This window comes from Hydractinia symbiolongicarpus, chromosome 8, assembly GCF_029227915.1.
Source record: "Hydractinia symbiolongicarpus strain clone_291-10 chromosome 8, HSymV2.1, whole genome shotgun sequence".
Lineage (NCBI taxonomy): Eukaryota > Metazoa > Cnidaria > Hydrozoa > Anthoathecata > Hydractiniidae > Hydractinia > Hydractinia symbiolongicarpus.
Window position 1 is genome coordinate 3,011,821 of NC_079882.1, and position 23,673 is coordinate 3,035,493.

General features: G+C 32.2%; 1 protein-coding gene across 1 annotated transcript; it reads right to left on the bottom strand.

Moving 5' to 3' along the window:
• Nucleotides 1-575: 575 nt before the first annotated feature.
• LOC130654527 (grainyhead-like protein 2 homolog) lies at nt 576-22,460 on the bottom strand. The gene is made up of 21 exons (XM_057457135.1): nt 22,310-22,460; nt 15,619-15,944; nt 15,487-15,541; nt 15,347-15,381; nt 12,468-12,522; nt 12,293-12,357; nt 11,459-11,501; nt 11,230-11,288; nt 11,076-11,152; nt 10,925-10,983; nt 10,591-10,794; nt 10,388-10,444; nt 10,188-10,289; nt 6,861-6,933; nt 4,388-4,503; nt 4,219-4,283; nt 2,123-2,171; nt 1,894-1,963; nt 1,702-1,790; nt 1,494-1,558; nt 576-1,289 (listed from the first exon to the last, which is right to left on the bottom strand). Exons 2-21 carry the CDS (start codon nt 15,888-15,890, stop codon nt 1,172-1,174), a joined length of 1,728 nt encoding a protein of 575 aa, XP_057313118.1. The 5' UTR covers nt 15,891-15,944; nt 22,310-22,460; the 3' UTR covers nt 576-1,171.
• Between the last annotated feature and the right edge of the window lie 1,213 nt (nt 22,461-23,673).

The following is a 23,673-nucleotide window of genomic DNA, read 5'->3' on the forward strand; positions in this document are numbered from 1 at the left end:
AAGTAAAAAAAATAACTTATGTATCAGCTTGATCAGGATGATAGAGAAGGCATTTAGCTTTTCTATACCTATATATGTTTGTTTGTTCCTTTTTTCTGTCATTAAATCATTGACGTCATGGAACTTGCGCAGCATCATGAACGAGCCTCTTGTACGCGGAAATAGTACTCGATCGTCCGTACGGTTTGGATGTTACGTTGAACTTGTGTAAATTTATTCAGAACACCTTTAATTTTAAGAGTATGTTCGATGTTTTAATTTTAATTTTTTTATTTTTGCCGCGTTTTATTTTCACCCTAAGCGCTTGTGCCTGAAAAAATGACCGTACAACAAGACTTATAAGCCTGCGTATAGCGTACACGTCAAGAACAAGATATGGAGAAAGGAAGTTAAACAGGATGGTTATTTCCAAACCAATTCGCTATTCCCAAGGGAAAAGATGCCGTCATCCGTCAAATTTTGCGCAAATTTTCATTACTACTTCGATCATGTTGCATGCTCCTAAAAATGTAGAACAATTAACGCGCAAGTATGGACACCCAAAAAACTGTCCCAACGCGAAATACAAATGAACATGATAAGCAATTAATAAACCACATCAAATTCCTTAAGTAATATGTTAAACATACATAAAAAACGGTTAAAAATATATCATATTTGTCATTCGTGAATATTACTAATATATGTAAAAACATTTGACGATGACACAAAAAACTGTATCGTGCATTAAAAAAACTCAGTAAAAACTGTTGTTGAAACAAGCTATACAAAAATAAACGAATCATCGTCAAAATATACGCCAATGGGATAAACGTATTCAATCATATAGTACATATGTCGAACACAAAAAATGTATAGTTTAAAATATTTTTGTGAGTAATTTGATCCAGTTTCAGTGTGAATGAAAAAAAACGGAAAAAAAATGAGAAAAAAAAACACTAAGAAAAATCTGCGGCACACACAAGACACTCGTAAATATATTAAGCATTCGAATGGTAGCAATGAAACTATTATCATTTTTTTACTAATATCGTATAATTTTACAATTTTCTTTCCCAAGATAACTACCTATTAACACCACTCAAAGAAACATTAATTATAACCCACTGTTGACTATTTATATATTTTCATTTTTCTTCAACACTCTACGCCAAAACATAATTTGCCCACGTCAGCAAGAAAATATAACTTCAAAATGGCCAAGCTGATTATCGAAATTGATCGAGATGATATAATCGTCTTCGTCAGCAAACCGTTCGATTAGTTGATCGTCCATGTTGACTAATATACTAAAAGAAAATTGGTTTTTAAATATGTAAGATTTGTGAGAAATGTAAGATTTGTGTATTTTTTCGAATACGGTGTTCTATGTGTTTTTGGATTGAAATTTACTGAATAACATCGGGAACACAAGAAATCGCGATTTTGCGACAAGCACTTGCTGTAGTTTCCAAACGAAATCATCATGCAAGAACGAGTGTTAAATCGTTTACCCTTTTTTCGTTTTTTTAAAAACATGTTTTATCATATCAACTGGTAAGCCATATTTTGTAGATACCTAAACAGATAAGCGCAGCATAAAGTTACAATCTATCAAATCGCTATCAAAATACTTGTTTGTCGATGGGACTATTACGGATATTAATTTCTCGAGCATTAAATAATTCGCATTAACCAACAGATTTTCAATACAACACTCACCGACTCCTTAAGTTCTTCTAAAGTTAGATTATCTAACATAAGAGCATTATAAGCTTTTTCTTCCTCCTTCCTTACGTATATCGTCACAGCTGAAAAAAATGTGATTATTTTATTACAGACGTATTAAACACTTCCCTTCTCCATGCCATTCTGTTTTAAGTTATATGAAAGTCGGCGCATCCCACGCATTACCTGGTTCTATTCTTTGTAGTACTCTAGCTGTTTTATATTTCGGATAGACATCTAAATGTTCCAAATCTTCCTACAAATACATCAGTAAATAACATTTACACACACAAAAAAGAAGCGGCAGTTCTCTCTTAGAAATATAAAACATTCTAAAATGTCGATCGTCGTACACTCAATTGTCTACACTTTGTTTTGAAATCGCCAAGAAGAACAGAGAAATAAAGGTTTTAACCTTTGCATTGGACAAAGCTGTGTTAAATCCTCGCTTGTTTTCTCTTTCCCTAAAAAGAATCACCAATCGGAAGCTATAAAAATCACGTTTTGAAACACTTCGTATTAATTGTATCATTCACACACATATGTTATAGAAAACTTTACAAAAAAGATGAGTTTCGGTAATTCCTTTATAGCATTTCAGTATTGACTGAAACATCAAAAAAATTGGCGCCCAAACTTAAGACGTATACATTTTCTACCGTAATTAATCTAATTTAACGCTGCTTCTAATTAACGCGGACGGACAAAAATGGCCAAAAGTTTGTAATTTATTGCTACTAATTATTAACGCGGGTCGAAAATTTGGCGTGTTTTATTTTCCTCTAATTTAACACGATCGTATTTTTTTTTTTAAAAAAAACAAGCAGTGGTTTAGATTAAATGAACATATATATTTCGATATATTATGATACTGAGATCAAGCAAAGGGATCATCATTTTCGTCTTCGTCCATGTCAAGCTCGTCCTGTGCTTTTTCCATACATTTTTGGTAAAATGCTCCATTGCGAATCAGGCTTTAACATGTTTGATACAAAAAGAAGCCAAAATAATCATAAACACAGGAAAAGAGTTTCTTACCTCCTGCACAAATAACATCATCCATTTCGCTTTCATCCACAGGTTTCAGAAAACTTGAAATCTTCACTTGTTTGAGTGACACACTTGTAGCAGGCCGTTTATTAAAATAATTTTGAATCTTAGTTTGTGAAGCCATTTTCACGTGTCTCTTGCTTTGAAAAGCTGATGAGAATGAATAGCGAGAAAAAAAAAAAAATTACAACATTCGAAACATGTGAAAAATCCAGACATTCGAAACAGAAAAACATTTGAATCGAAGCATAAAAATTCATTTACATTCGAAACACAACATTCATCGTTACACAACATGGAAAGCTTGTCAAAGATTTGCTTCATAGAACTTCTGCTAAATGCAAACGATCTATCCATTATGATAGAAAAAGAATTCTCTACGGAGTGTTGTGTGAGAGGCCATCATGTATACCAGAGTGAATGGGAAGCGAAAGTGGACAGCGAGCTAACAGTCTGCCATAAAACACGACCTGGTGCACTTGTCGAAGATAGGTACGCAATGGCGTTGAAATACAGCGGTGTAACTGTGGGGCACGTACCAAAGTTCTTGTTAAAAATTACGTACATTTACATAATAATGGTGGTAAGCTTTTAGTGAGAATAACTGGGAAAACGAAATTTTCAAAAGACCTTCCTCAAGGAGGAATGGAGCTCCCAGCCTTGTACATATTCAAGTCGACGAATTCAGGATGCATTCAAAATTAACAGGCCTTGTTGAGAAAGCTCTTAATGAGTACAAAGATGCCAGGGAACGTGCAACGAAGGGAAACAAGAACAACAAGAAATAGCTTTGTAAAAAAATTATTTTGAAAAAAAAAAAATGAACGAAAATTTTCAAAAAAATGTTTCTTATTTTGAGCGGATTAGTTTATTTGCCTCTAATTATTAACGCAGGTTGACCGTGCTCAAAAGTTTGTAATTTATCGCTTCTAATTTTTTTCGCAGGGGCGGTTAAAATAATTATTTTTACCGGCGCGTTAAATTAGAATAATTACGGTAAGTGACGCATACATTTTCTACGTGACGAATACATTTTCTATGTGACGCATACATTTTCTAACTGGTGTATACATTTTTTAAGTAACGTATACATTTTCTAAGTAACGTATACATTTTTCTAACTAACGTATACTTTTCTAACTAACGTATACTTTTCTAACTAGCGTATGCACTTTCTAACTAGCGTATACACTTTCTAACTGACGTATACATTTTCTAAGTAACGTATACATTTTCTAAGTAACGTATACAATTTCTACGTAACGTATACATTTTCTAACTAGCGTATACACTTTCTAACTGACGTATTCATTTTCTAACTAACGTACACATTTTATGCAGTATTGATAGAAGACTTCGAATCCTAATTAAATGAGTTACCTCAAAAGGTAAACCTTATAAGGGCTTTTAGAATAAGACCCATCAAGAAAAGAAGATATAAATAAATAAAATAGTTCCTACTTCATTTGAACTAACAAGTTCGTGGAGCCTGGTGAAGAAGAGGCTGAAGAGCTTTCATTTGACTTCTAGACGATAACAATCACGTGCTAACGTTTACGTGTATATTGGTCGCAGTCGTCAAAAATGTTACATCACTCATTAGTAGACACCATCATCAACAAAATGTTACCTGTTTTTCTTTACTGGGCACAAATATAACAGGTTTAGCGTCCATGGGAGGTGTTGAGTAAAGCACAGTGACTTTGTTAGCCATTTGAAATGTTGTGTTCCCATCTTGCCCATTCTCTGTGTAGTAGGAAGATAAAGTTAATGTATACAGAAACAAATTCTGCGTAGGAAGGCGAGAAAGTTTATCTATGCAGAAACGGCATATGAGCAAGCCGAGGCCTAAGACCCTTTGGTGAGACCAGGAACTAACAGTTGTTTTTACAAATTAATTTTAATTTTTTTTATTTCACAATTATTATATAAGAGCATGCAACAGGCACTTGGAAAATAGTTTTAGCACTCAGGTGTTAAAAAAGTTGTGAAAGAGTAGTAATTATTGACAGAGGCTTCTTAATTATGCTAAAGTATGCAGCAGACTGGAGGGAAAAACTTGTAGCCGTTATCACGAAAGATAAAGTGGTCAACACTCTTTTGAAGACACAAATTGAAAATTGCACGCCTAATATTTGTGAAAAACATTCCTCTTATAGGAAAAAATTGTTTAAAGTTAGAGCGACCAATTTTAGATGAAAAAGGAATAAGCATAAAAATGATAACTTTTCTTCTCTTTTTCTATAGATGAAAAGAGAAAAAGAATGGTACCTAGTTCGATACCACACCTCAATTTAACACACAAAAGTTCGCCTGCAACTAGGTAAAACATAGTTAATATGTACGTATATCACAGTCTCAATTTGTGAGCTGAGTTGTAACCTGAAAGGTGTTGGAGCAACTTGTGATAAAGCATCGCCACATCGTAAGTTGTTTAGAATGCATTCCGCAATGACGAGTGATAAAGACGAAACCCGAACGTTAATAACACATGTAGAACTGCACAGGTTTAGAGCTCAACAGTCAGCAATGTTCTCACTAATTTTGTTCCACCAGAGGCAGCTGGAACAGCTAAATTCTGTCAAATGGCAGATGTTTTTTCGACATCGAATATAAGAAACACAGAAGAGCTTGATAAAAAACGAAAACAATTTCTACTTCCTTTCTCGACAGCTAATGATGATAGACTTATCTGCTTACGTAAAATGTTTCTCCAATATTTTTAAAACTGGGTCTAGTCAATTGAGAATCACCAAGAAAATTTTACTAGAAATGCAAAAGTATGTTTATACTATGGCAGACGTATGAGGGCATCAAGATCACCGTCAACTCTGCCATTGAATTAATTCTTTTTTGCTTTAAAACAACATGTCTTATGTGCTCACAGAACGATTCTGTCAAGACCCATTGAAGAATATTGGACGTCAGTGATTAATGGGAGCAAGAAAGCACAACCCGACCATGCACGATTTTGAATAACACTGTTAGATATCAGAAAGTGTTTCGTCCAATAATTCGTGGTAACGTTGCTAACAATTCTCTGGTTGAATTCAGTGATGAACCCCTACTATGTAGAAAAAACAGAAGGCTCGTGATTAAGCAACAAAATGACATTAACCCGGCTATTTTATAGCCACATTTAGCCACATTATTTTGAAAAAATCTATGCACAATTCTGTTTTTTATGGGCCCATCGATTTTTTTTGCATCACCATCAAAAAACTTTTAAAACATCTTTCATAAAACTAAAAGGATTTTTGACATCAGGAAGGTTGTTAATCTTAAAGGCTTTATATTGGTTCAACACTACCTCAGAGTAACACTCGTCTTTGATTTATGTAGCTAGGGATTTAAGATACGTTTTGAAATACTGTGGATGCAATATCTCCTCTGCCGTACACTTCTGTGGTTTCTTTATTTGTTGTATCGGCAACTACATCTATGTTGTGTTTGGCTCGTGTGTCTGGACAATCTTCTTTGGGGGAATACACAAACTTAATCACAAAATTCAAAACTGAAACCAGTATTTTGAACTTCAGGTGCATCATCATCATCACCAACATGATCATAACCCACTCGAATATTGTCGAAATTCTGTAACACATCAACAATAATTGCCGCTAATAAACCATTAATGTCATCTTCGAAGAGAAAATACCCTTGCGCCATTTTAAAAATTTCCGTGCATGTTTAACGCTTATATCATCACTTCGAACCAACTATAACTAACTCATACAACAACCAAACTGATTCATAACTTAACAACTTGTTTACTACACCTCAAAAGTGACACAACTGCATTCGGCACGATCATTAATACAGACACAGGAAAGGATAAAGGTGTGGCCTAATGTTATCATCTCTGTGAATAATTTTTATTACACTTTTTTTCGACATCAAGATAATACATTTTGGTCTGTTACTATCAAAGTGAAAATAATATATGTAGGGTCTCGGGTCTTACCTCCAGGTTCCCAGGTCCTGGGTCTTGGGTCTCCACTCTCGTGTCTCACCACAGGGTTTCGGTTCTCGGTTTGCTCATATGCCATGCAGAAACATATTAACATAATTATAACATAAAGAAAGAATTTTTTAACACACACCTGAGTTTTTCATTTGTTTTTCCATTCTTTTTCCAACTAATTTAGATTCATCCTTGTTTTTTCTTTCTGCTCCCTGAGGAAAATAATTGCAAAATGTAACAGCACTTAGCTAGCCTTAATATGTAAGCTACCACAACAAAATTTGACAAGGTAATTCACACAATCTTTCTGTTACTATCAAGATTCAATGTTATATGCATTTTATTACCACCAATCCTTCAATGGGCTGAGCATTGTATAGGATAGTCTTCGTTGCTGCTTCAGTTAAACAGACCGTGCCTAATTGGCAATATGAAATTTTTAAATCTCTTCTAAGTTCAATGCACGCCTTCATGCGGCTTATTACTCTCGTTTAATGTAATTTGTATGTAACATCTATGTTTCCTTATGAATGAGAAAATTTTAATAGGGCCAATAACTAGATAGAAATCATTTTGAACGTAACTCGATTTACAAATTAGAAATAAGCAACTTTGTAGATAAAACCTTAGTTAGAATTTTGCAGTGATTTAATTTTTTGATATTAAAGTAGATGGAATACAGTGGATGATGCAGATTTGTGAAACTTTAAGGTAATTCGTATGAATTATCAGCAGTCGGTACATTTTGTTTCCTCTTGATCAGATAATTAAAAACAGATTTTAAAAAAGTTCACCTTGTGTTACGCTACTCTATGTTGTGAAAACTTATTTCGTATGTTATTATGCTCGTGTTGTGGAAAGTTATTTTGTCCTTTATGATGCTCTATGTTATGAAAAGTTATTTCGTCTGTTATAATGCTCATGCTGTGAAAACTTATTTCTTCTGTTATAATGCTGATGCTGTGAAAACTTATTTTGTCCTTTATGATGCTCATGTTGTGAAAACTTATTTCGTCTGTTATGATGCTCTATGTTTTGAAAATTTATTTCGTCTGTTATAATGCTGATGCTGTGAAAAGTTATTTCGTCTGTTATGATGCTCATGCTGTGAAAATTTATTTTGTCCTTTATGATGGTCATGTTGTGAAAAGTTATTTCGTCTGTTATAATGCTCATGCTGTGAAAATTTATTTCATCTGTTATAATGCTGATGCTGTGAAAATTTATTTCGTCTGTTATGATGCTGATGCTGTGAAAAGTTATTTTGTCCTTTATGATGCTCATGCTGTGAAAATTTATTTCGTCTGTTATGATGCTGATGCTGTGAAAAGTTATTTCGTCTGTTATGATGCTCATGCTGTGAAAATTTATTTCGTCTGTTATAATGCTCATGTTGTGAAAAGTTTTTTCGTATGTTATTATGCTCGTGCTGTGAAAATTTATTTCGTCTGTTATGATGCTGATGCTGTGAAAATTTATTTTGTCCTTTATGATGCTCATGCTGTGAAAATTTATTTCGTCTGTTATAATGCTCATGTTGTGAAAAGTTTTTCGTATGTTATTATGCTCGTGCTGTGAAAATTTATTTTGTCCTTTATGATGCTCTATGTTGTGAAAATTTATTTCGTCTGTTATAATGCTCATGCTGTGAAAATTTATTTCATCTGTTATAATGCTCATGCTGTGAAAATCTACTTTGTCCTTTATGATGCTCATGTTGTGAAAAGTTATTTTGTCTGTTATAATGCTGATGCTGTGAAAATTTATTTCGTATGTTATGATGCTGATGCTGTGAAAAGTTATTTCGTCTGTTATGATGCTCATACTGTGAAAATTTATTTCATCCGTTATGATGCTCTATGTTGTGAAAATTTATTTCGTCTGTTATGATGCTGATGCTGTGAAAAGTTATTTTGTCCATTATGATGCTCTATGTTGTGAAAATTTATTTCGTCTGTTATGATGCTGATGCTGTGAAAAGTTATTTCGTCTGTTATGATGCTCATGCTGTGAAAAGTTATTTTGTCCATTATGATGCTCTATGTTATGAAAAGTTATTTTTTCTGTCATAATGCTCATGTTGTGAAAATTTATTTCATCTGTTATAATGCTCATGCTGTGAAAATCTACTTTGTCCTTTATGATGCTCATGTTGTGAAAAGTTATTTTGTCTGTTATAATGCTGATGCTGTGAAAATTTATTTCGTATGTTATGATGCTGATGCTGTGAAAAGTTATTTCGTCTGTTATGATGCTCATACTGTGAAAATTTATTTCATCCGTTATGATGCTCATGTTGTGAAAATTTATTTCGTCTGTTATGATGCTGATGCTGTGAAAAGTAATTTTGTCCATTATGATGCTCTATGTTGTGAAAATTTATTTCGTCTGTTATGATGCTGATGCTGTGAAAAGTTATTTCGTCTGTTATGATGCTCATGCTGTGAAAAGTTATTTTGTCCATTATGATGCTCTATGTTATGAAAAGTTATTTTTTCTGTCATAATGCTCATGTTGTGAAAATTTATTTCGTCCGTTATAATGCTCATGCTGTGAAAATTTATTTTGTCCTTTTTGATGCTCATGCTGTGAAAAGTTATTTTGTCTGTTATAATGCTCATGCTGTGAAAAGTTATTTTGTCCTTTATTTTTTCTTTTATGATGCTCATGGTGTGGAAAGTTTTTAAATACCACAGGCACTAATGCTTCTGTTCGTTACACGTTTATTATCGCAACTTTGCTTCAGCAAAAGTGCCATAATTGCACAAATTATGCAAATAACAAATTTACCGTCACAGTTTTGTGAAAGTCTAGAAGTAGATTGTTGAATGAGGACCGGCATTAAACCATTTGGTGAAACGAAAATAATAATGTGATTGTTTTGGGTATGTTGGATATGTTGCAAGATTGTTGTGCAATTTTATCTGTTATTTTCCAGTTTTCAACTCTTAAAACCTTATCCAAGGTTCATTTAGATAATTTAATTATACTTTTCTTTATAGTCAGTGATTATATTTTAAATAAATATAACATTGGTATCACGGCTAAATATATTGCCATAGTAACTGAGTTGCCTTGCAATTTGATGAGATATATTATCTCTGGATTATAGAATCAGATAACGCCTAAGTTTTCAAATTCAATGCAGGTGTATAAAAAAATCTTATGGATCATAACAATGTGTGCTGAATGCGAAAAAATAATATCTACAAATCCTCCATTGTTAATTTCATCTTCCTGTGCAAATTAATGAACAGTTGTACCTAGTTTTTTTCTATGGTAAACCTTCCTATGATAAACTTTTAAAGCAGATCTAGATTACTTTTTTTAAACTTTATAGAGGATAGCTAAAATAGAAAGTTTCCTCGTTGCAAAGCAAGTTTTAGCTTTTACGATACAACTGCTAAGCAGGTAAATCTTGCTGCAATTACCCGTTAAACAATGTTATTCAGATCGATAATATTACCTTATCCCGAAATACTTTAATCTGACAAAAGCCTCGATGGACGGGATCAGCGTTCCTATCTAAGTCTTCATATGTGTCGACTTGAAGGTGTAAGGGAATGCCCTGCAAGAATCAAATGACTAACGTTAGTTTACAAGTTTGATAAATTACTTCTGAAGGTTATTTTTTTAAAGTAGAGAGAAAAAAAATCAAAAGATTACCTTTACGCCTTTTTGTGCAGAAAAATCTGTACTTAAGCAATTTATACGAAACGACACCTAGTAAGAAATAATCAAATAAAAAACACATATATAAATAACTTATGATAGTTCGTTACAGAGTCAATTTTAATTCAGGTGTCATCTGGCCATAGCAGGATAACTTCAAGCGTTTTAAAAGTTCTTACAAAACTAACAACACCTACCTTTGCTCTGACATTTGGATTCCATGTGAAAGCAAGAGCGTTGCAGCCAACTTCTTCAATTCTTTCATCAACACTTTGACAGGCTTTTACGTCGATATCGAAAGCTCTTTGATTGGGATTAGGCTGTTGGTTATACCAATACCTCCAGTGTGCCAGTTCTGTACTGGGATCCTTCTGATGGCCAAACACCAAGTGCATAATCGACTACAACATAAAAACAGCTTCTTTTGCATGAAACAGTAAATAAGAATACAAAATTTAGCAAGCGACTTCTAACACTTTTGTTATTGTTTTTCATTAGATAAAGATGTTAGTACAAAAGAAAAAAGGATACCTTTACTTTCTGTAATTTGTTATAAGGTTTTCCTTCAAAACTTAAAAAATAAAATTGACCTAAAAAACAAGAAATCAGAAATAAAATAATTTTAAATAATCAACTTCCAACATCACCATCAGACTAACGTCATTGACAAATTTCTGCCAACCTTTATTGACATATGTAAGTGAGTCTTCTCCCTTCTTTTGTACAACAGATGTTTGTGCTTCCAGTATAAACACGTACCTAGTGTGAAAACATAAATTCAGACTCCTTGTATATCCTTCAGATACAAATTTAAGAATAATGTCAATAGAGCTTACTTTTCGTTGTCAAAAACTGGGCGTTGAAAAGGTGTAAACACAGAGCTCTTTTGGTCTCTCTAAAATTGCAAAAATTCTAAATTTAGGCTTTTATTCCAATCATATTACAAATTTTATGTACAGAATTTGAAAGGTCAAACGGCCGACATACATCTTACCAAGCATGTAAATATATTAATTGTAAATTATGACAATGTAGCAGTAATGTTATTATGTCAATATACCGTACCTGTGATTCGTAAGTCGATGTATTGCATGATTGACAAGAAAGTCTAAAAAATAAGAATGATAAACAAAATATAAAGTATTTGGATAATTATCAACTTCATAATTACTGTAAAATTTAAAACTTAATGAAGATAACTTTGTTTTTGTACGGATAAAATTTTTGCGCAGATTATTATTTTATGCACACGCATAATTAAGCTAATACTGATGCGCATTCCTTAGATTTTCGCACATATGCAAAAAAACATTACTAAAGGTAGAGAACAAAATTGCTGATAATGCATTTTCAACTTATATAAATCACATGGGTGCAAAATCTGAGCAGAAAAAAGAGGGCATGTAAAAATGTGCTATACTGCACACCACGCTTATAAGAGGAACACATAACCAACCCGATGTTAACATGTGTTAGAAAACTATTAAATGCATTTAACTACAGAAGAAAAATAGATGTGCAGTTACAGGCAGGTAATACAATACATCCTTAGTTATCCTTAGCTATTGACCTAAAATTATCCTTAGTTTTTGACCTAAAAATGAAACTCAATGGAAAAAATAGAAAGAAATGCTGAGTATTGGTGAATCATGTCAAAAGCTGACCTGTATTTCAGCAAAGTGGAGACCGTGTAGTGACATAACACTTAAAAATTGTCTTTGACGATTATTCTGGTCACCATTACACATCCTTTGAATAAAGGACGCCGCATAGAAGTTGTGCAGTAACTGGCTAATTTTACAATTTAGAAAATACAGTCTGAAAGCAATTTGCACAATATAGTTTCTATCTTTTTATTAACGAAATGAACTGAATTAACAAAGGAAAAGCAGAACTCACAATTTATCACCTCTGTTAACCAATGGAATGGACGCTGAGTGAGGTCTTTTCGCCAGATTTGTTGCCTGCAAAAGACAAGCAAGGATTAAACCAAAACATAAGTAATTACTTTTAGTAAAAAACGAAAAAAACTCAATTCTAATACTGAAAAAAAAGTAAATGAAATTTCTTTTACCTCATTTGCTTGACCAATAAAAAATGAAAATGACGTTTTTCCACTTTCAGGAAAACTAAATAAATATTTTGTTGGATTATATGCATTTAAAAACAACAAGTTTTGGCTACTTTTCAGTTTTCTGTACATGTAATTGTACAAAACAGATTCAATAATTTTGGACAGTCCTCATTGTCCCCTGCATTTGCTCTAGTATTTCATTTGTAGCAACGATGTTAAAAATAATATAAAAGACCTTTAAACACTTCCACATTAACTTTTCGCAAAGGCAAATGACTCTTAGTTCAAAACATTTTTAGGTTACTGTATTTCCTTCAATGATAAGACGCCAGGATAACACTTAATTGAGGAGAGGGGTAATTTGAGAAAGTATTTATCAAATAATAAAAATATGAAGGTACTGTTACCCGAATTACACACAGAGAAAAAACACTACTACCTGAAACTTCAATCTTAAAAAAAATAGAAAGTTTTTAAATTGACCCAGGCATAATATCGGCTTTAAACTTTCATTCAGGGTAGCCATTATATTCTACAACCAAATCCGAGGTTTTTCTAACAGGTTTTTTATTATCCTAGGCGATTTTTGTGAGTAAAGCCAAAAAAAAAACAAAAAAATAAAACAAGTGGTTTAAATGTTAACCTTCTCCCCTAAGTAAGGTCTGATAACTTATTACAGCATATTTACAGGTTCGTTTGTGCAAGCTATAGGTGAAAATATTAGCCTAGATATATTCCAAATATTTTTGGCTAATCCTGAGGCTAATTCAGTAAAAAATGTACAAATTTCTAATTCTCAGTGATGCGAAACTGTATAACTAATAGACACTTCCCATACTTAATTTATGCTAAACATTTCACAGCATGAAAAAGGAGACTTATAAGAGAAGGACTTTACAAACAAAAGTTAAAGTTTTATCGGATAAAAAACTGAAAAATATTGGGACAAGAATAAGCAAAAAACGACAACACAAAAATGCATATACATACGTAAGCATTTTTTTATTCATATTTGTTATTCAACTACTATTTAACTACATTATACACATTTTTGTGTCTATTAGGCTAGGGTTAGTATGTAGTAATAGTATATAATGTTAAGTAAGTCTGCAATCACGAGTGACATGAAGAATAAATTTTCTTTAGTAATTTTTTTTCTTAGCAACATTTTTTCAATCTTTATTCTGCAATCATACATTCCAAACGCATGACCTTCACTTACTTAAAGTCAGTACAAAATGATTCCTCAGCTCATTTTCAGTAGACATGTTAAAAGAAGAGCTCTCCAAAGTTGGTTGAACCCATCAAACTGACTGGGTACTGTGAAGAAATAATACGTTGCAATAATGCATTGAGTTGCTTTTAGACCAATTACTAGCTTTGAGATACACAGGATTTTCACATTGGCAAATATTCTATAGGCAAGCGCCAAGTGGCCAAAGTCTATATCCGTCCCTGCATAGGTGTCTTTCATGTGCATAATTTTTATATACAATCAAAAAATGGGTCACTTTTCTTCTTAATAAATCAAAGCACTTTTCTTCCAAAGTGAGAAACACTTCTTTTCTTCAAAAAATTCCCAGACCAAATTCTGCTCTGGAATATTGATTAAGCTGGGTTTTGATAACTCCCGTTTTTGAATAAATGACTGACGACCTTGTGCGCATTTTTTTTGCTTTTTAATGTAGAGATGACAGCGAATATCCCTGGAGATGAGGGTGAAAGATATACCGGTTCCGGGCCATGTAAAAAAATCAAGTGTTCATAGTAATTAAGAACTCTCCAAAAATGTGATGGGTAGTGGACCATAAACCTTAGATAAAAATACATTGTGGTATTCTGGTAAAAGCATTCCTTTATCTTTTTAAATACACACTTTCTTAATAAGAATACAAAATTCTAACCTGCCTGGTCAATATCCTTATTTTTCTATTTTTCTAAACAAAAGACCTTATTGTCTTAAGCTAAAATCTCAGCCTGATATTTTATAAAGCACATTCTTTATAAAAATAAAGCATGTTGTAGTTTGCTTGATGGACACTACCATTTTGAGAAGTCTGACCATAATTTTGAGGACTCCGGAAAGCCATTTTTTTAACATTTATTGTCTATTGATAAATAAAATTGACTAATCTGCTACTGATTAATTTGATTGAATTGATTTGTGATATTATTTTATTCATGCACATGCACTGGAACCTGCTACAATATAAAGCTGTTGGTGAGTTGAGCACATGTTAGCCAAGTATACTTCTTGCAAAAAGTGAAGAAAAAAAAACAGAGACCATGGGTGTAAAATTGCAGACTAGATTTTTAAACTTAGTTGTGAAAAGAAAGTTTTGGACCATGTGCAGAAAAGAAGTGTCAAAATGCAGAAGAGAATTGTGAGAATACACAAGAAAATTGTTTTAGTCATAGAAAAGATGTGCTTTTAAAGTAAAAGAGAACTAAGCCATACAGAATATGGTGCCACTATTTATAAGTTCTGCTGTGGCATCATCTGATTTTTTTTACCAATTTCATGGTTTTCAAGTTTTTATACTATAATTTGTGAATTTTCTCAGGAAGATATTTGAACTCATATTTTCCTTGCAATTAAAAAAGCTTTTTTCAAACTGCTGGATCGAAAATAAACTTAATATAATATATAATATTAATGCTAAACTTGACACAGAATGGTCTTACTACATATGTAATCATCATCATCATCACTCTCGGCGTAACATCCCTTTTCCATGCTAGCATGGGTTGGACAGGGTATATTAATGATAATATAAAGTATAATATGAAGTATAGTATTATATGAAGTAAAAATAATTATTATCCCATGTTAAGTGCTCAATTGAGATAATCCAAAGTAGAAAAACTTAAATATATACCTGTGTCTCATTTCCATAACTGGACTCTCATTGCTCTAGATAACAAAATTTAGAAACGTGAACAAAAATTTGCAAGTATGTATTTTTCCTTAGACTTATAAGAAAATAAAAATATTAAAAGTAAACAGAATTTATGTTACCTCCTGATTGGGAATATCAATACTATCACTTTGAATGTAATCTTTATCTTCATTGCTGAAAAAGCACAGGAAACATAATTATATAAAATACATGTACTGCATTAACGATTCTGGTATACCAGTATATCTAACCTTGTAGATGATAGTATAGGCGATGGTGGATCTTGTCTTGTTTCTTCAGTCATGCCGTAGTAGTCATACAGGAAACTGACTGGGTTGTGAGAGGAATCTTCTGTGTTATTCATGTGGCTGAACAATGTGGATGCGCTCATTAATTCTGAATTTGAAAAATATGCTTTCCATCCTTTTTCATCTCTATCACGAATGAAAGAAGGTGTTAAATATAAAGTGTTTTCTTCTGGTGATGAATCTGTGCTTGATAAGGAGCCTGACTTCACGGACATAATAGCAATGCCCCAATAGTACCTGACTTCAAGCCACCCCCATCATTCTTTATACTACAAAATAAGAAAAATCTGTGAGAACCAAAATACTTTTTAAAAACTACACAAACATCTCATTCCAACATTTCTTAAAAACAACATAAACAATATATAAACATGATTTTATTAAGTTCGTATAATAACAAAATATTTTCCATTCAAAATTATTATTATTTTAATAAATAACAATTTCACATATAAAATTTTCACACCAATGAGCAAAAATTATATTTCTTTTTAGTCACTAATGCATGCTTAAATTATTTAAATGTTATCATAGTAAAAATTAAAACATCAAATTTCTAAAAATAATACAATGCTTCATTCATAAAATAGAGTGACAGCAAAAACTTTTGCATCAGTATTGCAAACAAACTGCTTAGGAATATAATTTTATTTCTCTAAAAACCTACATAAACTATGTGGTAAATTGCTGACATATAAAAAGAGCAATATTTGTACGATTCTTAAGGGTAGAGCAAATTTTATCTCCTGAATATGACTTATACTTTTCATTACTAACAATTGATAGGTTTAAACATTTTTTTTGCGTGGTTTCAATACACTATTACATCATTTTCAGACACTTTTTAGGAATTGACAATACTTTATTATTTACAATGACCTCCAATTCTTACACGTCTAGAGATCGAATTTGTAGGAAACAAAATAATTTTTACATTATTAAAGGATCCTGAAATGCTAAATGATGTTGCATTTATAGAGCTAAAAATCTGTTTAAGAGGACTTTAAAAGCTCTATATATTCTCTAGATATTCACTTTTCAAGATGTTCAGCTTTATTTTATGCTACATAAACTACAACAGCATATTAATGGAATATGTCAGTAATCAGTAATTGAACTCTATAATTATGTTCTTGATGTTTTTTATGAAATTTTATTAGGAAAGATATAAAATAGATTTAAATTAGGATATCAATGGTCACACTCAAAAAAGAAAATCTGCAAAAAATACACTTTGCAAAAAATGGATTCGAAGTAGTGTAAAGAAACGTAATCATTTTAGAGTGGAAAAAATTTTAAAAATGGTAATTTTCGACATAAAAATATTGATACTTAAATGTTCTTTTAATTTGTCTGCTCAATTCTTCTATGATATACACAATCAAATTTGAATTTATTTTAATCAAAAGCTCTAACGTTGCTATATTTCATTCTAAAATGACGAGAAAAAGTCCCTGCGAAGCTCCAAAGTTGGCGTATTTCATTCTAAAATGACGAGAAAACGTCCCTTCGAAGCTTCAAAGTTGCCGTATTTCATTCTAACATGACGAGAAAATGTCCCTGCGAAACTTCAAAGTTCCCATATTTCATTCTAAAATGACGAGAAAAACGTCCCTTCGAAGCTTCAAAGTTGCCGTATTTCATTCTAATATGACGAGAAAATGTCCCTGCAAAGCTTCAAAGTTGCCGTATTTCTTTCTAAAATGACGAGAAAAACGTCCCTGCGAAGCTTCAAAGTTGCCGATTTCTTTCTAAGATGACGAGAAAACGTACCTATGAAATCATTGAGCCAATTAAAAACCTATTAAAAACAAACTTCTAAAATTGATTAATTGTTCTATTCAATTTATTCAACCACTCACTTGATACACATAACATTTCTAAAAATACGAAATTCTATTTTTAAAATTAGAATTTCGTATATATGTTCTATCTTTAAAAATAGAATTTCGTATTTTTTATTTTCAAAAAATACGAAATTCGTATTTTGTATTTTAAAAAATAGAATTTCGTATTTTCAAAAATACGAAAATTCATATTTTTCAAAAATATAAAATATGAATTTCGTATTTTTAAAAATACGCGTATTTTAAATTATACGAAATTTTTAAATACGGAAAGATAAGTGGTCAATTTTTTTACAGAGCATCACATTTTACTGATCACTTTTCTACCATATTTAGATTTCACTTTGTTACTAACTTCTGTGGTGTATCTATTAGTGGTGTTTAAAGTTACAAAGCTGGTTCTCATCAATACATGTAATGTTTCCTAACTTCTATTTAGCTTAATTATTATTTCTAGAAAATCTTTTTTGGAAAAACATGCTCAAGTGTGGCAACCAATTTTTCAAATTAAGTGAAATTTATAGATTTTTTTTGTTTTTAGGGCTTTGTACCCCTATTAGTCTATTTTTATACTGAAATAATTGTGTTAGTATAGGTGTGTTCAGTAAGTGTCTATGCGAGCATTAGTTTCTATGTTATGATGCCTCATTGTATTGTTATATTGTGTTACTTTTCAATTGTTTATTAGATTATCCATTCTGTTTTATATGTTTGTAAGGAGCGTAGTTGTTTAGTTACTGTTTGTAGTGTGTAGTGTGTAGATGTATGTTAGCAAGCAACTTTTTAAGCATGATGTGAATAGGTAAGTTTTAATTTTATATTTATATGTCATTTTATTTTATGTTCCTTGGGGCACTTGGAAAGAATGGAGGGGGATAATTGGGTAAGAAAGTGTACAGACTTGATAGATCCTGGGGCAAAGCCCAGAGGCAGACCGAGAAAGACTTGGCAGGAGGTTATAAGGACAAACTTGATACAAAGGAAGTTGAGTTTAGATCTAACACAGTCTAGATCAGATTGGAAGATGGTTATTAATATACCACGTCCAACCCATGCTAGCATGGACGTTAAGTCGATGATGATGATGATGATGATGATGATGATGATGATGATGATGATGATGATGATGATGATGATGATGATGATGATGATGATGATGATGATGATGATGATGATGATGATGATGATGATGATGATGATGATGATGATGATGATGATGATGATGATGATGATGATGATGATGATGATGATGATGATGATGATGATGATGATGATGATGATGATGATGATGATGATGATGATGATGATGATGATGATGATGATGATGATGATGATGATGATGATGATGATGATGATGATGATGATGATGATGATGATGATGATGATGATGATGATGATGATGATGATGATGATGATGATGATGATGATGATGATGATGATGATGATGATGATGATGATGATGATGATGATGATGATGATGATGATGATGATGATGATGATGATGATGATGATGACCTAACTGTGGTACAAATCACGATTTAAAAGATTGTACAGATTATTTTAATATTAGATACAAGAAGGCTGTTTCTTCAGAAACATCATCTATGATCCTGTTGCTATGAAGAAACAACTAAAAATCATTCAGCTAAAACAAGATGGATTTGTAAAAATGTACAACATGTGTGGAGAAACCCATCCTACCAGTCTCTATGGCTATAAAAAAAGATCAAGAAAAAGGATGATGCAAAAGTTATCAGTCTTTGTGTAACTCCTATTAATTTATAGCATCAATTAGTTGTAGAAGGAACAAAAAATGTCTTTAAAAACTATGTATAAAAGAAAAATGAGGAAAGTCTGTTTGTTGAAAAACTTGTAGTTTCATCAGTGCACAGTAAAAATTGTTCAGTGTGTAGACTTGTATGATGGAAGGTTAAAAGAAGATGAAAATATATCATTTGGCTTATTAATAGGAGGTATTGTCTAACAGCATTAGAGCCTGTGAAAGCCACGAGTCAATCCGACCTTCATCGTCACAGAGAATATTGCGAGAAGAGTACCCACCCATGCAAGTTAATTATAACCAGAACATGGGAGAGGTTAGGTGTCCTGTACCTTAATACAGCTTTCGGACGAATGTTCTCTTGATGTAATACCAAAGGAAAAACATGTTGAATAAAGTTTAAAAAATCTTTTTAAAAGGGGAAAGAGAAATCAAAAATGTCTAGAAATAATGCTAAAAACATATAGCGAATCTGCCAACACATTATCGCGTTCACCGTTGTTTCAACTATACAGCTTAAATAACATATAACGTTTAAACGAATAACGTTTATAACGAATATTTGCAAGTGTGAATCACACTTGCAAATAGTGTGAATCACACTTCAAATAGTGTGAATCACACTTGCAAATATTCACATCGCACTTGTAAATTTTGTTTACAAGTGCGATTTTTTGCACACCATAGCACTTTTAATTTTTTTAGCGGGTGCTTTTTGTATAGCTCTGGCATAGTTTTATTCAAGAAATGGCCTGCTATACTAGAATTTGCACAGGGTCTGTGCTCAAACAAAAAATAAGAAAAAAATAATATTCAAAAGAATATCTGTTATAATCAAAACTTGTTTCAGCTTGTTGTTCTTACCTGTTTGGATAAAAAGGAATGCTTTCTATTATTCTTATTGCAAAAAGGTAAAGCACGAGGGGATTTTATAATTAAAAATTAAAATTAGTTGTTATAATTTACTCTTGTTATTTTGCTTCAGAATTTTTTTAATGGGTTTAGTGTCAACATGTTTAAGGTGCCTTTTCTGCCATCCATGAGATGATATCAAACTGGGTTTAATCCACAAAAATAACACAAAATGGCAGCTTTCAATAAAAACACAACTAAATGTTGCTTTATAGTTGCTTTATCATTTTAAATTTTATTTAATTAATGTTAAACTACTAATTCTCAACATTGTATAAACAGGATAAGATGAACTGTTTTTAACGTGGGAGGTAAGCTTTAGCGTTATCTATACCATCATAACAATAACAATATAGCCATTCTCTCAGTTAAGGTTAAGCAAGGCCTTTACAGAGTCAGAAAGTTTATTAATAAAATAGAATCCAAAATAGAACCAGTTGATGGGCAACCATTTTCTGATTAAAACGTTAAAATGGAAAAAAATCATCAGCAACCTGTTTAAAGAAACGTGCATTTAAAAAGAAAGCCGGAGAGAGAGAAAATTATGTACACATATTAAGCAGACTTCATGAAAAATCTGACTGGCGAAAGATATGCTGTGGAAGTAGACGATTTAAACAAGGAGGGTCATATCTTCCACATCATGGCTTCGTTTCCCAAACAAACTTTGTGTTGTGTTCCATTGTGGTGCAACTTATCATGGTATATCATTAAAATGAAAGTTTTTTTTAGGGTCCTGGCCTGACAAATTAATTAGTTAACCAGTGTTTTGACAGGATTTCGACAGGAGAAAATAGCAATCATTGGACATAATGAAGCCATGTTTTAAAAAGTGAAAGTTCCTGTGTTAAGCATCAGAACTTTTTAAAATATCTATGGTGGTCCAATAGAGGTCTATCCTTTCCCTTAAAAGAATTTAGTAGGAGAGTTGATTTGTTTAGTGGTAAGTCAAATTGTTCTAATTATGCTCTATATACTTGAAACTGCTATCGATTTTGAGAGTGAATATGGAGTGAATATAGTCCAGTCCTGATGTTGTCACCACATTAAAGTTGCTAATAAATGTTGTTAGTATTTGTGCAACTGGTGGATTTGGACTTACCAAATTGTTTTCTAATTCAAAAGGCTTTTTTTATACTGATCCTGTGGTTAAAAAGTGTTTTCTCCTAAACCTATTGTATCATTCTGCAGTGTGAGAAATATTTATACTTGTCTTGTTTAGAGTTAAATGTACCATTTGGAGAGAGAGAAGGGCTATAAAAGCTGTGGAGAATCTCCTGTTATAAAATTTGTAACAACATGTTTTTTACTGATTTCTTTTGCTGATAATAGAACAGGTGATATATTTTATATCAACCACTCATTTGATTGTAATTCTAAATGTGTTGTTTATGTTATCACTTGTAGAATTTGTAAAAGTCAGTACACAGGACAAACCACAGAGTGGTGTCGCTTCAGATGGAATAACTATATGGCTTGTATGTCTGAAAGATGTCTGTGGTGGAGCATCTCCAAGCGTATCTCTGCACACACATTTTTTAAGTGGAGGTAATTCAGGTATTAAAGCAATGAATTGGTGAAATTATATAGGTTGATTACTAAAACTGATGGAGCTTCAACATTGGGAAAAAAGCAGTTTTGGATGTCTAAACTTAAGACTCTTCATCTGAACGGACTTAACAGAAGGATTGTGTTTAATTTAAGATAATTTGTTGTTACAGTGATTTATTTTTATTATAAGTTATTTTGTATCCTTTTAATTTAAAAATTTTTAAAATTTTAAGAGACAATAAGTGTACATATATAGCTAGCCATATTTAAGACTTATATGCAAACTTACATACGAATCATTTCGCACAATGCAGGAATTTGCCAATTGCTTAGTAAAAAAGGGTGCAATAATATAGATGTGTGTATGCTTTCTTGGGCAAATTTACCCCAGCAGTGCAGCAGAAAACAAGAATTTGAGCATCATCTAGCTAGCCCTATCTACATCTTTTCTTTCATCCAGCTAGCCATAAACAAAACAACAACAAAATACTGTATTTAAAACCATTAACAGCACTAATTGGTATATAGAACGATATTCACTTACACTATAAGCTAGTTATATCTTATAAACCACCTCGAACCAGCAAATCAAGGTCAGCAACAATCAAACATTCTGGGAAACAAAGTAGCCATTATGGTCAGTGCGAACGGAACCGAGATGAAAAAGGAATTCTTGGAGGTGTGAAGCGCACTCTAGGTCAAACCCTGAAAGATTAAACTTTCTCCCACAAAAATAAATTACTCAAAAAAAACACAATAAAGCAAAAATATTAGTGAGTATTAGTGAGGTGTACCTTTTTTCACATGCAACTAAACCAATAGTAATAATGAAGAGGGTTGTGTACTAAATTGCCCAGCTGTCGACCTAGTCAGAAAAACTATATGGACAAAATTTGAATGCGTTGAGAATCACAACAAAAGCTGAGAGGAATTCTTTTGCTTATTGATATTGTTTTCAGAAAAAAAGTCTGTTTAATCACGTGTGCATACAGGAGTCAAACTTGGAAGAAATTTCGCTTATAGTTAAAAAATTCGCGCATTTCGGATTTGTTCGCTGTTTTCTGCTATCAGATTGTACTACTAGGAAGGATAAAATATCATTTTTTATGCGCAGCAAAGTCACTCTTCTGTCACTACGGATAACGAAACGATGTTTGCCCCGCCTTCCTCCTCCAGAATCGTAAGCTGTTACAACATCAAGTTTATAAAGAAACACAAAGCATGTCTTTTTTAACTAACAATCTCTTTAATTGCCGTTTTGTATTTTATAAGCATATATACATGATACCATTGATTATAGTACTAAAACGATAAAAATCCTGAAAATCCGTTTTCACGTTGAAGACATTGTGTGCTGTAGTGCAAAACAAGAGCACTTTGTACTTAACTGCTGATTGTAAATCACTAATTTAAAGGTATAATCAGTGCTTGGAGGAAAGAAAGGTACACTTCTTTTCCTTTCCTCCAAACTCAGAGTTTATTGGAGGTTGGGAACAGTAGAGCACATGCTTTTATAAGAAGATGCAATCAGAAAAAAAAAGTTAAGAATATGCTCATCTTGAAATTTTGCTTCAATAACTATGAACGTTTGATTCTTCTTTTTGTTGAACTAATCAAAAACCCGTAAAAAAATTCACTTAGCAGGTCTGTCTTTGAATTTTGAAGACGCCAGCAGCGTTTTTTCCTTAAATATTTGTTTACTCGATGTATCTATTGTGTACAGAAAATGTGTAGAGGATGTTGTGCTTTTGACTAATTGTTACTACAGAACTATATTGGGGTTTAAAGGCTTTTTAATAACGTCATCAACCCGTTTATTCCGAAAAGGATTAAGGCACCCAGGTTTGGAAAAATTACCCAATTTGGTCCCAGGTTGTCCCTAGTTAACCACGCGATAAAAAACGACTG